The sequence below is a fragment of the Urocampus carinirostris genome, chromosome 5 (genome assembly GCF_059441175.1).
Source record: "Urocampus carinirostris isolate Australia breed hairy pipefish chromosome 5, RoL_Ucar_1.0, whole genome shotgun sequence".
NCBI lineage: Eukaryota > Metazoa > Chordata > Actinopteri > Syngnathiformes > Syngnathidae > Urocampus > Urocampus carinirostris.
In genome coordinates, this window is record NC_142353.1 from 12,104,210 (window position 1) to 12,120,100 (window position 15,891).

Consider the following 15,891-nt stretch of genomic DNA (forward strand, 5'->3'; position numbering starts at 1 on the left):
GTTCTTACTTAGTGAAAATCCACTTAATACGGATGGTAACGGAACGGATTACCTGCGAAAATTGAAGCGTTACTGAATAGCAGCTAGGTGTAAGAAATCAACTAATCTCTTGGAATAACCTGCAATGTGCAAGTATGCTAGATTGAAACTCGGAAGCTAGAAGCAACCAAGTGTTGTTTCGTCTGCCTGAAATCGAGAAGCCTTAAACGGAAACCCGAGTAATGGATCGAGGCGTCCTACATGCCGCGTTTTAAAAACATCCAGATAGTAATAGCTCAAGTATGACAAACATGATTTGGGATTCTTGACATTGGTCAGGTTACGCTATTCCTCCTGCTCGCCTTTTAAATATCCACCCGGTGTCCGTTTTCACTTCCCAGCTAACGTTTGCAAAGTTTCATCCGATGAGGACAATTGATCGAGCGCTACTGTCGTCGAGGCGCTGCTAAAATAGCTGCTCACCGGGCGACTTAGTATAGACGTTTTTCTATCTACTGATAATGTTGCCAATTGAAGGCGTGCACGGTGTGGCGCATGCCAGAAGACCCGGCCACATATTTCCATTGGAAGGAATGTCACGCCTGTCAGCTTCTCCTTGTCACCGTCTGTATCGCGCCCACTTACTCGCTTGGCCTTCGCACATTTGCGCTTCACGTAAACATTCCAGGGTTTAAGTATCTGCTAGGGCGTGAGTTCTAGGATCCGTCGTTCCAACAAAGAACCTTGCGTGTTGCCATCCTGTTTTTCAACCGGTTTGCAGAGGCCAGTGTTGGGAATAATGCCGCTATAAATAACGCCGTTACGTCACAGCGTTATTTTTTCGGTAGCGGGGTAATCGAACCGATTACTTGTTCCGCCGTTACAACGCCGTTATCGTTACTGACGGGCAAAAACAGTGCAATACTTTGGCTGCAGAACGCGAGCCACCGCAAAACTGACGGCGTTTTCAGCGCTGTGGTCTTTCGCTTTCCTCGGAGTTCGTTACGTTACGTCTTTTTGGATCATGTGAACAATCAAAATAGCGACTACTATAAAGTTACCGTAAATTCCGGACTATAAGCCGCTACTTTTTTCCCAAATGTTCAGCCCTGCGGCTTACTCAGTGAAGCGGCTAATTTATGGAATTTTTCTAACGGCCATCAGCGGCGCTGGAGTATTAAAGGTAAAATTAAGACCAGTAGAATATGTGCGCCAAGAAAGACTGCAACCTCTAAGTTTAAGCATACATTGTCTGTAAAGTTAAGGTACCTTTGATAATGAGGAAGACGCCCTTGATGGCGATAGTTATGAGGAGGAAGTCGAGGACGAACTTCCGATCTTCCGTGAATTTCACAATTACGTGATACTTTGTTTTAACTGGCATGTTTGATACATTGTGAGCGTGATCCTACTAGCGTGTTGGTACCTTTCGAAGGCACGGTTTGGGATGAAAGCTTTATTATTATTAAAGCTTTGAAAACTCTCTCGGTGTACCGTCTTTCTTCCTAAATATGTGTAACCATGTATAATATGTATTTGCAACTGTATATTTTTGTAATGTATTTATTTTGGAGATTTATTCTGTTATGTGTTCTACGGACGAATCAAAAGGAAAGGGCGGAGCAAACGCGGGCTGATGGGAATTGGGGTAAAGCTGAGTTACCTGTAGATCTGTCTGTTGTCATAGTGGATATATATTTTTCCCACTCTTAACTTTGGAAATATACATTTTGTTTCCTTGGATTACTTTCAACGGCACCCGGACTTTACAAGACGGCATCATACGTTAATTACGGGTATCATTTTCCATATATGAGGCCAACTGAGGTTTTAAAATTGTGTACTGTCTATGTAGTTTCAATCGTGGAACATACAGCTTGGTCTGGGTTAAACTTGTTATTGTGTCAAGTTTTGATGCGGGCGCACGCGGCTTATATATGGGTGCGGCTTGTGTAAGAATAAAAGTGGCAAATCACCTAAAAAGAGGTGGGTGCGGCTTATAATCAGGTGCACTCTATAGTCCAGAATTTACAGTAGTTGCAATTCTGAAGACAGTATCTAATAATGCTCTGAAAGAAACGGCGGTTTGATAAATAAGAGAAACAAAAACATTTTGAAGAGGCTTTTAATGAGCTGAGCCGACAGAGTCGCTTCTAGAAAAAGAGACGGAATTCCCATCACTACGAGCTTATTTATGTTAGAGCAGATACCCATTAAAGCCGGTTAACTGCTAAATCCTGCAAACACGTATAACGACACATAACCAGGGGGGGACACAGATGACACGCAAAAAGTGCAAGATGAGTGAAATTAATTATAACAGTTCTTCTTTTAGCGTGTTTCTTTTTCTTTTCCTTGCTTTTTCGACCCTAAACTAGCACCTTTCTGTCCTCCATAGTACCCGACTCGTATCATTCAGGCAGTTAATTTTGCCGCTACAGAAAAAAGAAGGGTGGCGGGCCAAATCAACTTAAAATTTGGGAGGGGGGAATTCCCCAAATAGCAAAACACACCTCATCTGTTGCGCTGAATGTGGCCAAGTAGCTGACTAAAGAATGAATGCACGAGAAAGATTAGATGGTGCGAGTGACAGATACATGTTCAAATTATTATTCTCATCTAGCCAGCCCAAACTCCAACTTGACATGAGCAGGCCCTTCGGAACATCTTCCGTTCTTCCTGAATAGTCACTGAGGCATTGGGTGCATGCTACACCGAAACAGGACACTATCAAACTATTAGTGCAAGGATTAACTATCAATTATGGACACTTATTATGTGCCATTCAAAAAAGTAAAGTAGAGTTTCCCAGTGGCAAGGAAAATGAATCAAGACCTAAAAGGCCTGACATGTTTTAATGTTGAGTATAAAGAGATGTGACCAGACTTTGCTGAGTGTTTCCCCAGTTGACCTTTGGAAGGAGCAAATGGCCTTAAGTGGTGTCATCGATATCGCCCTCTAAAAATAGCCTTAAAAGCTTGCGTTTCGTACATCGGGAGGACCGTTTTGCAGCTCGGGTTTTTACAGTTTGGCACACGCCAATATCCACTCTACATGACCTGCGTTTTTTTCCTCTTTTCAGAGTCGCCAAGCCGCCTCCAGTGGCCCCCAAGGTACCATCACCATACGTTTGTACTAAAAACCACAAAGCGGCGCGTATGACATGCCAGGTGGAGGTCTGTCCAAATAAATGATTTATTTTTATAACGGAAGAGTATCGAATAAATTTAGTCCCGACAATCAGAAAAAAAATGTTTTGCTGAGAAAAACAGCAGCATTAATGTAACCTAACCAGATGAATCAGATAGAATGAGCTACACACAACATGCTCTGTATTTAATGTGTGCTTTAGCATAGAAGCTAGCACAGAAGTCTCCAACCTTTTTCGAGCATCAAGCTACTGTTTGTTAGTTAGTGCAAAGGGCACAAAGTTTGATATGAATTTCTTGGCTTGATAAACAGCCAAATTGTAGTTTGGTAGTTAGCTCGATAGGTAAACAGGTAAAAAACTAAAAGGGAGCTAGATAGCCAGCTAAAAAAAAAAACCATCTAAATGGCAAGATAGAAAGCTAAAAACAAATCTAGATAGCTAGCTAGGAGGCCAAACTGTAATCATCAATCATCAACCCACCCCAGAGAATTATCAGGCTAAATATTTTATGACATGTTTATCCTGGAGTGCAAGGTTGATGTGAACAAAGTACATTATAGTGTAGTCAATAGTAAAAAAACAATTATAAATCTAAAAAATATCTAAATAATTCTAAAGCCTGGGAGCCCAAAGATTTATAAGGCACTGGGAGAAATCCTGAGCCTTTAACATAAAGGCTTTACCTTAAGTCAGGGATTCTCAAATAGTGGGGCGGGCTCCCCTGAGAGGGGTGCAAGGCTCAATCAGAGGGGGCATAGGCGCATTTAAGTTTTTTTTTACAACTTTTTATGTTCCCTGAATAAAGAGACAGGAGAGTAGTGAATTGTAATCTCCGCATCTGACTGAGACAGCATAGGGCGAATATTAGCACGAGGTTAAGTAAATTAAGTAAATTAAACTTTCACCTAATGACATTACCAGGGTTGGGTAGGGTTACTTTAACTGGATTACTTTCAATGACTTTTGGATTACTCCAATACCAAACATGCTAATAAAAGACAAAAGAAACTAAATATGAATAAAGTTATGACTCACAACACGTGGTAAGCTTTCTCTCCTGGCTTTGATCTCTTTGATCTCCGGCAAAACGAACATAAAATGCGACAGAAACAAAATGAAAATAAATCCAAACAGCTTGCCAACATCATTTTTGCCGTTCCATGTATTCCGTTACTCCCCAAGCCTGCACAAAATTTAGTAATTTTCTTGCTGATACGGCACTTGGGTTTTTTTTTCCTGAAAAATTGTGCCAAAGGGCGAAGAATTGCATGTCCCCACCAATATTATTTGATCAGTTTAAAAAAAAGGTGGGGGAGAGCAAGAGGACTTCTTCTGGTGGGGGGCGTGACACAAAATAATTGAAAAGCACTGCTTTAAGTAAAAGCATTCCAACATAAGCAATCATTTTAAAAGATAATTAGCTACAAGTTGTTGGAAATGTTTCACCTGGTGTGTTAGAAACGCATTGTGATGTGTTTTTTTGTGTATGTGTTGCATGAACTTTCGTGTGTCGTTCTGATGCCTCTGTGCCCATTTAGTGCGATGTGTGAGCTTTTGCAAGTGTCCAATTTTCCAAATGAGTACAGTAGACCCCCGGAATTAAAGGTAGGATAATTTCGAAAAAAAAACCCAGCCCGACCCGACCTGGCCTGCATATTTATAAGCCCGAACCAGCCGGAGTAACTTGATTTGTGGGACTCAAGCCGAGGTAAACCCGAAGCTTTACTCCGAGGTGCGCGCTTCGGCTGAAGTATTCAGCCCCGGGTTTACTTCGGGCTCGGCCCCTCAAATCAAGTTTGCACTCCGAAATACAGTGAAATAAACCTGAACCAAATGGCACCGGAATGAAAATCATATTTTGCAGATCACAAGCTGCAAATGGTGAAGTATTTAGTTGAAAAGTAGAAAGAAAGAAAGTAAATGATGTAAGCGACATAAGAAAGAGGAAGCGGCGCGTTTTCTACTGTGACACCGACAATTTATTGATTTGGTTAAACTGATAGTTTAGTAACCACGTTCTTTATGATAGAGTTATCTGAATAGTATAACTACTAAATGTTACTCAAGTAAAAGTACCGTTACTTCAGAAAAATATTAATCAAGTAGAAGTAAAAAAACACTCCTCTAAATCGCTAAGTTAGAGCATGCTGTGCAGATCCACAAAGAAAGACGAAAAAAACGGAGAGAGAGAGAGAGAGAGAGAGAGAGAAAGAGAGAGAGAGAGAGAGAGAGAGAGAGAGAGAGAGAGAGAGAGAGAGAGAGAGAGAGAGAGAGAGATAGTGTCATGATTACTGATGCGAGGCACCTGAGCCTGCCCCTTTGGCCCCAGCTGCCTCGGACGCTGATTGGCGGCTTGTCTCTTTTTAAACCCCGTCTTCCTGTCACCCGTGGTCAGTCCGTCTGCGAACCTCAGCTCCTGCTAGGCAGGTCTCTTCGACCCTGACTTTTCTCCTGTCCTGATTCCTGTTTGATTCCCGGCTCGGACCCCTTTTCTGAACTCGATTATGTTTTTGCTCCACTGTCCCGGCCATCTATCTGTTCTTCCCCCGCTCTCGACACTGCCTGCGCTCGCCACGGAAGTGCCACATCCGCGTTCCGAGCGACCTGCTACCCGTGACTGACAATCACTAAATTGTGCGTGCAAACTTTCTCCTCCTTGTAAATAAAACGGAGAAAATGAACGCAAGTGGGTCCTGTCTCCGTTTCTGGTCTCTGACAGATAGAGAGAGAGGAGAGAGAGAGAGAGAGAGAGAGAGAGAGAGAGAGAGAGAGAGAGAGAGAGAGAGAGAGAGAGAGAGAGAGAGAGAGAGAGAGAGAGAGAGAGAGAGAGAGAGAGAAGCCCGGCCCATCCCGGCCCGGCCCGGCCCATCCCGGCCTGACTTAATGATTGACAATTTACGCCCAAACCCAGGTTTGGGCCCCGGCCCGAGATCTTACCTCAACCCAGGATACAATATGAATTTGTAGGGGTATGGTAAAGTGAAATTGCCGTTTAGTGGGGGATAGAAACCTACAGTAATTAGCTCTGAAGCCCTGGTACACCAAATAATGAAACATTGACATAACAAAATAGTATACAGGAAGTACTATTTATGTGTAAAATATACTAAATAACATAATAAATATGGCGTTCATGTGTGACTTGAGCTGGTACAGTGGAAGTAGTGGGTGGATGCAAAGCGAGAGGACGGTGGATTAAATGAAACGGGTTATAAATTTGTAAGGATTGTCGAGCCCTTCGAAAATGTCATGACTTTAATCAGCTCCTTATTCTCATCTATTGTCTCGATCGTTGAAAGTGCTTGAAAAGTGCTTGGATTTGGCCATCAAAAAGGTTTACGAACCTTGGGTAGAATTAAATCAAACAACAACAACATTTTCTTAAGAAAACAGAATTTCCAACTGTTTTTCAATGTATTTCTCCCTCCTTATTGGATGACACAAAGACGTTTGTGTTATAATGTTGTAAGGCGGGGTCGCTGTATGCCGGGGGTCTACTGTAGTCATTGTAATAACGACGGTTCATTCGACATGCAAATGAGCACCAAATAGATTTCAGCGATTGGCTAGTTTGCTGTGATGTGTTTGCATGTTTGGTAAACAGAAGTGAGGTCATAAAACCCCTTGCACGAACCCCGCCCCCACCAAACAAGATCCCCTTGCCCAACAAGGGATCGAACCCTGCTGGGGTCCCCCCTCGGCCACTTTTATCCTATCCTTTAGAACACCTGGGAAGCGGCCCCGGGCAGAGGCAGGGCTTATTTGAAGTTTAGGCGGGACAAGATTATGAGAACGGGTGAGTGGTGAATCCATTGTGAAGGGGCGGAACAAGGGGCGGAACAAGGGGCGGAACAAGGGGAGGAACAAGGGGAGGAACAATGGGCGGGGTCAGCATGTGAAGTGCTCGGCATGCAATTTGAAGTTTGCACGTTTACTGTATCAAATTTGACTATTTTACAATTTTCAATATGTTTTCTTCACCTTTTTGTTCCAGACGACAGCAGCTCCTCACGTTATAAAGTTAGTTTCTGATTTATGCTTGTATCGAACATTTTTTTGTGTTTTATTCAAAATGGTGGCCATTGCACTCATGCTAATTAGTTTCAGACCTCTTTCAGGGGGTTTCTAAACAATCCCCTCTTGCTAGATTTTTCTCTCTTTTCTCTTTTTTTTCATGTGTTGTAACTTGTGAGACAAAATTTGTACCCTGATGGAGCTTTTTATATATGTCTACCCAGGTCAAGATTAAAGTAAACAAATAAATGTAGTAACAAATAAATACAAATTAAGAAAATCATAGAGTATCAATTGTATTCAAATAAATAAGTTAATACAAATAAAAGTAATATCCATCCATTCATTATCAGCATGGCTTATTCCCAGTAGGGTCGCGGGGGTGCTGGAGCCCGAACCAGCTTTCTTCGGGCAGTGGGCAGGGTTGCTAACCAGTCGCAGGGCACACAGAGACAGACAACTCACTTGTTCATTCATACTTAGGGACAATTCAGACAATTAACCTGTATATTTTTGGAATGTGGGAGGAAAACCGCACATTAGTTTTATTTTGTTCTTATTTTGTTTCTTTTTTCCTACCTTTTCAATTCTTTTGCTTTGCTTTTTCCTCTTTTTATTATTTTTTGCCTGCTTGTTTTCTTCTTTTTTTTTCCTTTTTTTCCTTTTCTTTTGTTTCTTTTTTTCCCAAGGTTTTTAATTCTTTCTTCTTGCTTTATGATATTTCTTTTTTCTCTCCCTTTCTCTTTTATGTTATAGTTTTTTTTCCTAGCTTTTTCTTATTTTTTTCTGCCTTTTTAGCCTTCATTTTCTCTTCTTCATTTTTCCTTGTATCTTTAGTTTATTTTTTCCCTAGCTTTTTACTTCTCTTTTTCTTGCTTCCTTTTTCTTCCTTGGGCTGGGATGGGCCCCAGCACCCCCACGACACTACTGAGGATAAGTGGGCCGGAGAATGGATGAATAATAAACCAATCATAAATAAATTTAAAAAATAAGATAAAATAAAAACTAGTACTAAAAATCAGCAAATAGGATAAGAAATAACATTTATTTTTTTCTTCTTGCGACAAAATTTGATTTTTATGCAGCTTTTGATATCTCTCTGCTCAAGTGAAAAATAAAACAAATATTGAATAAATAAAATCAACAAATAAATTAAAAAATACATCAAATTAAAATATAAATTGTTTTGCTAATTAAAATAAAGAAGTGGATAAAATGAACCCGGCAAATAAAACTAGTGATAAATAAACTAAATTAAACAAGATAAATATGAGATAAAAATGCATCATTTATAACTGATTATATTTTGCACCCCCTTTTTTATGTTGATATGTTTATTCATTCTCTAGTAAAACAAGAAATAAAAACCTTTAAATACGCAAATTTGTCTACTGTGGTAAATGGTATTCCTTATAAAAATAAAATAAAGTGTGCAAAATGATCGGACACAGACGAAATTTAAATACATGTTTTTTCATTTCTATTAGTACAAAAATATAGTAAAATAAGAATGCATTTTGCGCTCCCTCATTTTGGCAACGGGACTAAAAATAACTGGAAGTTTGGTTCCCTCTAGCGGCTTTTTCTTTTCTATTGCCTTTTTAAAACCTTCACTTACATCTCCTTCTGTCTCCCTCTAGTGGACCTCACGCTGCTTCAAAGTAAGTCTTCACAAGCACCCTGAAATTTATTTTGAATATTATGACTGGATATTCAGTTGTTCTCCTTTCTTTCCTTTTTCTCGATAAGAAAAGCTCAGCCACCAAGGTAATGACGTTGGTGGTCACGTGTCTGTTGCCCATCGTCCTCACCTCATCCTTAACCAGTGGTTCTTGACCTGGGTTGGGTGGAACCAGGGGCGTAACCAGCCCGTCCTTGAACACCCACAAATCCAACCCAATCACCCCCCAAAAATCTTAGCATTTAAAAAACTCTCATTTCGTTAATAAAGGACAGGATAGGCTTAAATCTGAAAAAAAAACCCCGCTAAAACAAAAAGTAAAAAACAAACAAAAATGTGTACAACGCAGTGCCGGAAATACTCTACTGCCTTGAAATAGTTGAGTTAATTTTCTTCTTAGTACTGCAACTTAGTATTTCTGCAGTAGTGTTTTCTATAGTAGAATTTTTGAGATATTTCTGTAGGCAACATTTTGTTATATTGCTCTAGTATTACTTTTATTAAATATTAATTTTGTAGTATTTATTGTAGTATTTCTGCAATTGTATGTTTGTACAGCATCGTATGAAGTTGCATACAAAGCAGGGTAAGCCACACACCATTGTTAAGCCATATGCGTTAAATAAAGAGCGCAAATCTTATAAACGTTACCAGTGTTGAATAACGGAGCTATTTTTTCAGTAACGTGGTAAAACGTTACAACGGCGGTACCATCACTGACGATCAAAAGCCGCACGTTACTTTGAATAAAACGGTTTTCTGTTCTCCTCCAAGTTGTTTATGTCACATCTTTCCAGATCATCTCTCCATTCAAAACTGTGACTACTGTAGAGTTATATAGCGATTATGATTATAATATTTTCTAATGGGCAGCACGGCGGCGCAGTGGATAGCGCTTGTGCGGCACAGTTCATGTCATGGGAACCTGTCGTGGGTTCAAATCCAGCTCCAGACTTCCTGTGCGGAGTTTGTATGTTCTCCCCGTGCTTGCGTGGGTTTCCTCCGGGCACTCCGGTTTCCTCCCACGTTCCAAAAACATGCATTTCAGGTGAATTGGCCGGTCCAAATTGTCCCTAGGTGTGAATGAGCGAATGAGTTGTCTGTCCCTGTGTGCCCTGCGATTGGCTGGCACCCAGTTCAGGGTGTCCCCTGCCCACTGCCCGATGATTGCTGGGATGGGCTCCAGCACCCCCGCGACCCTACTGAGGATAAGCGGTGCAGCTAATGAGATGAGATGAGATGAGATGAGATTTTCTAATGCCGATCGAAAAGACGAACGAGGGCTGGCACGCCAAAAAGTGAGCCACCAGTTGATGCAGCGGCAACCGGCTCGTGTCGTTCGCGAATGAAACGGCTTTATAGGCCGACTCTTGTAAGTGAACGAAGGGATCCGCCAATTAACAACCGGTTTCCACTGAGACGCCTTTTATCACTTGTGATTGCTCAATAGGCATTCTTTGGTGAAAATCTATTTTATTGACATAAAATAGGTTAAATTGTTTTGTAGATTTAAAGATATTTTAATTTTATTTCCTATGTTTTTCAATGTTAATGTGTTTATATGAAAATTTAGAATGGATTCTTTTTTCTTCTTTTAACTCTTTTGTTTCATTTATTTATTGTAGTTTTTCTTTTGTCTCTTGTTGACATGAAGGACACGAGTAAAGACATCTTGGCTAGAATAGAGAGAAAAATGGAATGTTTTGAATTTGAAAAAGCAAATCGTATTTGATTATACATTAAAGTTGGGTTCGGTCAAACTAGTGGGCTTGGGTAGCTCCAACAGGGTTAAGAACCACCGTCTTAAACATGTGGTTTCTCATTGGACTGTCCTAACTCTTTACTCCAAAATCAAAATCAGATTTCCCTGGTAGACTCTAACCATTGACCTTTCCCTGCAGGCCTCCCCGTAGACACGTGGTAGACACAGACATTCACTTCTACCACGTGCCCACTCACGCTGACGCCAGCCGCAAGCGCATCATGGAGGACACAGAGGACTGGCGTCCTCGCACCGGGACCACCCAGTCTAGATCCTTCCGGATTCTGGCTCAGATCACAGGCACTGAGAATGGTACGGACACGATTTGTGTATGTAGATTAGACCGTTCAGGATACGACATGAATGTGTTCTGAGGTGGGGATCGCAAAGGCAAATTGCTTTACAGGGGGGTATTAAAACCTATGCTAAATGTTTAATGCGAACCCCCTATACCCAAGCTTAAAACATTGTGATAATAAACATAAAACATTAAACATAAATATACATTAAATCAAATTTTACTACCTTTTGGTGTGACGTGACTTGACCTGGTACATTTGAGTAGCAGGTGGATGCAAGAGGGGGATGAGACTGTGGATTAAAATGAAAAGGTATTTTAAAGCTTCCACTTGCGAGGATTGTCATGTCAGTAGAGGATTTCCGTGCCTTAATCACTTCCTCATTTTTAATATTAGCCCCAACTGTAGATTGGTTATGGCCATATTCCTTAGCGAGGGTAACAATGTGTAAGCCCTCTTCATATTCTTTAGATCATCGTAAACTTCATTTCCATGATGTTCATGCTTTAACTTCTCCCTTTAGCATCACTGCAAGTCTTGAGACCCATGTGAATAAATATAGTACAAAAAATTTAGTATTGTATCACCAACTCACAAAATGAATGGAGGGAAAGGCATTGTGGGAAGTAGTTCACCTAATAGCTTACGGGGATTTTTATAATGTTGTATTTTTAGAAACGGACAACCTGTTTTTGCTGTTGTAAAATCAAAACTCCGCTAAGCGGGGTTTCCATTTCCCAGGCGTCTACTGTAAACAATTCTGCTGCCTTCAATTGGATGAATAAAACATTTTCATGAATTAATTTAAAAGAATCGTGGTAATACAATTTTTTTGTCTCTGTAGCAGCTCAAGAAGAAGAAGCAGACACCGCCAAGAAAACAAAGTAAGTCCATGTTTGCCATTCAAATTGACTGACAACTAAATAGTAACACTTGTGGTTACACTAAAACAGTGGTTCCCAAAGTCAACCTGGGACTGGACCTCCAGTGAGTGGTTTAAAAAGCTCCTGGACCCCCAACCACAACTTTTGCCAATAATGAGTTGCTGGGCACAGCTATGCCATTCTGGTACAAAGAAATACTCCATTTTTAGTGGCTCATATTTTTGCGCAATAATTTAGAATGAGGTTTAACACTGAAAACGGCAATTATTATGATTAACTTCCAGATTATTTCGAGTTATTTTTCTTCACATCTAAAAGTTGAAAACCTTGCCTCATACTTGTACATAGTAATGAAAAGAACAAAGTATTCCACAGCTTATTTGGCGAGTTTTGGAAACATTTCCAACCCATCGCACCAAAAGTTTCACTGACCAGTCTTCTATTCCACTTCATCTCTTCAGTTACGTTCGAGTTGACACTTCAAAACTCAAAACGATACGTGCAGCAGCAACCACAATTAAAGTCAAGTCCACTCCTGCCTCTTGTGCCACGCTTATTTCTCTTTTCTCTCTCTCTGTCTCTCTTTCTCTCTCTCTCTGTCTCTCTCTCTCTGTCTCTCTCTCTCCCTCCCTCTCTCTCAGCAAAGCTACTGGCACTGTGGGGCTGGGGCGAAGCGCTGCACAAATCCCTCATCAAGGCTGGGATAGATAGGATGTAAGAAATAGCAAGACAGAAGAAAAAATAATTATGTTCCTTTCTTCAGAAAAATATTTTATTTTTACTTTCTCAGACATCGTGTCGTAGGCCCCCCTGAAAAAACGTTTTTGATCCCCTGGGTGTCCTTGGATGTAATTTTGGGAACCATTGCATTAAACGATTTGTTGGCATATGCAAATCTCCTTAAAGATACAACAAGTGAATAATCACTATCCTCTGCCATATCGTCTTTGTACCTGTCCGACTTTTGCGTTCGTGGTATTGCGAGTTTTGTGAAAATCTGCACGAAGTTTTAACCCGGGATTGCATTGTGTCCTGCATGCAATTGGCCCCAAGTATGTTTAACGTGAGTAACAATAGTATTTGTGGCGGTAGTGTTGTGGTTTTGCAGTGGACTTTAAGGCAAGAAACGGGAAAAAGGCAATGTGCTCAAAACCAGGTTTAACAGTATTTAATAAGAAACCATCCACAAAGTAACAAATAAATGTTCAAAAACAGCAATACTCTACAACTGTGAGAGCCCCAAAAACAAACCCCAGAAAGCAGAATGGACGGAAAAAAGATGATGTTTGAAAAACAAAACTGGAAAATGATAGTGGAAAATGAATATCACCCGGCACTAAGTGCTGTCCAAAATGTCCTTATGAAGGGTCAGACCAATTGGGTGCGGTGTGATAGGACACACCTGTCCCAATTACAAATCGATTAGGCGCCCTCTGGTGGACAGAGGCACGCCAGACCCTAACACAAGGCTCAGGAACCTTTAAACCCACAGAGCCATAAAGCTTAAAAATAGAATAGAATAGAATACAATATGCCTTTATTGTCATTGTTACAACATGGGATATGCTGTGACAACGAAATTGGACGACTCCAGTTCCACATTTACAGTGAGGATAAGGAAACAAAGACACTCGTCAAACAGTGTGAGGGTCAAACAGAGTTGCCGGACACAACCGAATGTTTGATCTTACATTACACATAGTCCAGTGTTTTTCCGAATTGCTCAGTCCACAATTGAATGGATTTGGGAGTACAGTCCATAAACATGCCCGATTAAAGTCGCCGTCGACGATAAAGCTCCGTTGGGGTGTGCAAGCTGCTGTTTAGCAGCGGGCAGGAGATTTAGCGCTATGCCAACGTTAGCATCCGGTGAAACTGTTATTGTATTATTATTGTAGTAAAAAATCAAATCAAATGTATAGATTATAATATATATATATATATATATATATATATATATATATATATATATATATATATATATATATAGAGCTATTTTAGATGGATCGACTAATTTGTTTTCTAAATTTGTAATGATTTTTTTGTTTTATGGATCTATGTGAGCCTGTGTGCCTTTGAGGGCACTAGCCTAGCGACAGAGATTTCATCGGTGTCAAATATGTGGCCCACAGGATGGGTCAGATGTAATAATTTATTTTTTAATTTTCTTTCTTTCTTTATTCCTATCTTTCTTTCCTTCTTTCTTTCCTTCTTTCTTTCTTTCTTTCTTTCCCTTTAACTTACTACTCTGGCTCCCGAGAGAGTGCTTTTTCTACCACGTGGCCTCTGAGCTAAAATGACTTTAACACCCCTGCTCTAATCCTGCTAGCGCTTGTCTGGAGTGCATCCTATTTTATGGCCGATGGAGCTAACGGAACTCATATTGTGTTTTGTCTCGGTGACAACAGAGTCAACAAGCACACCACGCGCTTGGTGGTCGGCCCAAAGTACGGCGAACTGAGGGATTGGCACCACGGCGTGTCCGCTCGCACGCTCAATGTCCAATAAAAATGTGTATTTGCGTTGAAAAAGCTTTAAAATGTGTGAATATACATGCGTGTGCTGGATGATAGACTGCTGTACTTGCTCTACGGTACAATAGAAAGTCAGAGTAAAGAATAAAAGATGCAGATTTCCTGGACTATAAGCAGTTACATTATAGATTAGAATCCCTTTATTCTATACAATGATGTAGCTACTCTGTGGAGTTTTCGTCCACCACTAGGGGCGCTGCGACTATATACAGTTTTGCCTCAGCTTTCCAATATGGGTACCCATCCGGCCATATATAGAAATAAATGTAAACATTCATGAAAATACTTACAGAAATATGAACTATGTACATAAATGAACACATAAATGAATCACATAAGACCTAAATATATAATAAACTCAATTTATTTGTGTATTTATGCGTTTGTCATTTATTGATTTGGTTATCTATATTGTGGCGTACTTTGTTACAACAAAATGTTATTTACATGAGGGGGCGGGTGAGTTTACAGCTATAGCTTATTTATTCATTACCAATCAACCAATAGAATAGAATGGAATAGAATAAAATAGAATAGAACACTTTTATTGTCATTACACAGAGTTATGAAATTCAAAGCTGCCCCTTATAGTGCACATATACACATAGAACTAAAAAGTAACATAAAATTCTTAAATGTAGTAGCAATCAATGATAAACATTGGTTAGTACAGTGCAAATAGAGATGACATAATATGACAAAGTGCAAAGTATGTTAGTTTAATTCAGATTTGAGTTGAGTATGTGAAAAGCTCAGGCAACTGGACTGCCTCCTTACTTGAACTTGCAAAAATGCCTAAAAAAATATATATAGAGATATATATTGCATTTATGTCATATATTCAGGTATTACGTTATTTATATGAGCTTTTATTCACTCATATTTATAGGTATTCATCAGACATGGGGACTTGAGACTTAGTGACTTGGACTCGAGTCGACTCGAGTCGCTGTTTTTATGACTTGTGACTTGACTTGGACTTGGCAATCTAAGACTCGGGACTTGACTTGTGACTTGACTTGCCCAAGAAAAAAATACTTGGGACTTACTTGGGACTTGAAGGTGAAGACTTGAGACTTACTTGAGACTTGCACATGTGTGACTTGGTCCCATGTCTGGTATTCATACATTTATTAATGCAAAACAGCTTTGAAAAATCAAATTTAACCACCTCTCGCGGGGGTACAAGATTGTCATTCAAAGCAGTTGAGTTTAAGACTGACCAAACCAAAAACATCAATATCCAATTGATACCTGTCTGCAATAATTCTAAACAGGCTCATATTGACAGAAGACTAAATATCCAGCATTTCTTCAATGCAGTTAGTTGAACTGTCTACTCTATTCAGATATTTTTCTATCTCGGCCCAGGTGAGAATTGGACTCACAATCCCTGTTTTTCAAGACCAATACTCAGACCACTGAGCTACAAGGCCTGCTAACTCTATTGGATAGCTTTCTAAAAATGGAAATTGACCTCATTGCGTGAGGGTAGAAGATTGTCATTGAAAACAGCCGAGTTTAGGACTGACCAGAAAGACCAAACCAAAAACAGCAACAACCCATTGATACCTGTCTACAAAAATT

The 15,891-nt window shown here is 40.1% G+C and overlaps 1 protein-coding gene across 5 annotated transcripts in view; it reads left to right on the forward strand.

The window, feature by feature from the left end:
- LOC148365445 (PDZ and LIM domain protein 5-like) overlaps window positions 1-15,891 on the forward strand; it is a 69,187-nt gene that overhangs the window by 34,735 nt on the left and 18,561 nt on the right. The window contains exons 4-10 of one of the 5 annotated variants that reach the window (XM_088335766.1): window positions 3,062-3,092; window positions 7,125-7,150; window positions 8,785-8,805; window positions 8,894-8,911; window positions 10,727-10,899; window positions 11,731-11,770; window positions 14,179-15,195. In XM_088335766.1, the coding sequence (XP_088191892.1) occupies window positions 3,062-3,092; window positions 7,125-7,150; window positions 8,785-8,805; window positions 8,894-8,911; window positions 10,727-10,899; window positions 11,731-11,770; window positions 14,179-14,278 (409 nt within the window). In that variant the 3' untranslated portion in view covers window positions 14,279-15,195. Of the gene's footprint in view, window positions 1-3,061; window positions 3,093-7,124; window positions 7,151-8,784; window positions 8,806-8,893; window positions 8,912-10,726; window positions 10,900-11,730; window positions 11,771-14,178; window positions 15,196-15,891 lie in introns of those variants that run through there. The other 4 variants (XM_088335762.1, XM_088335763.1, XM_088335764.1 and 1 more) reach the window with 4 other exon arrangements.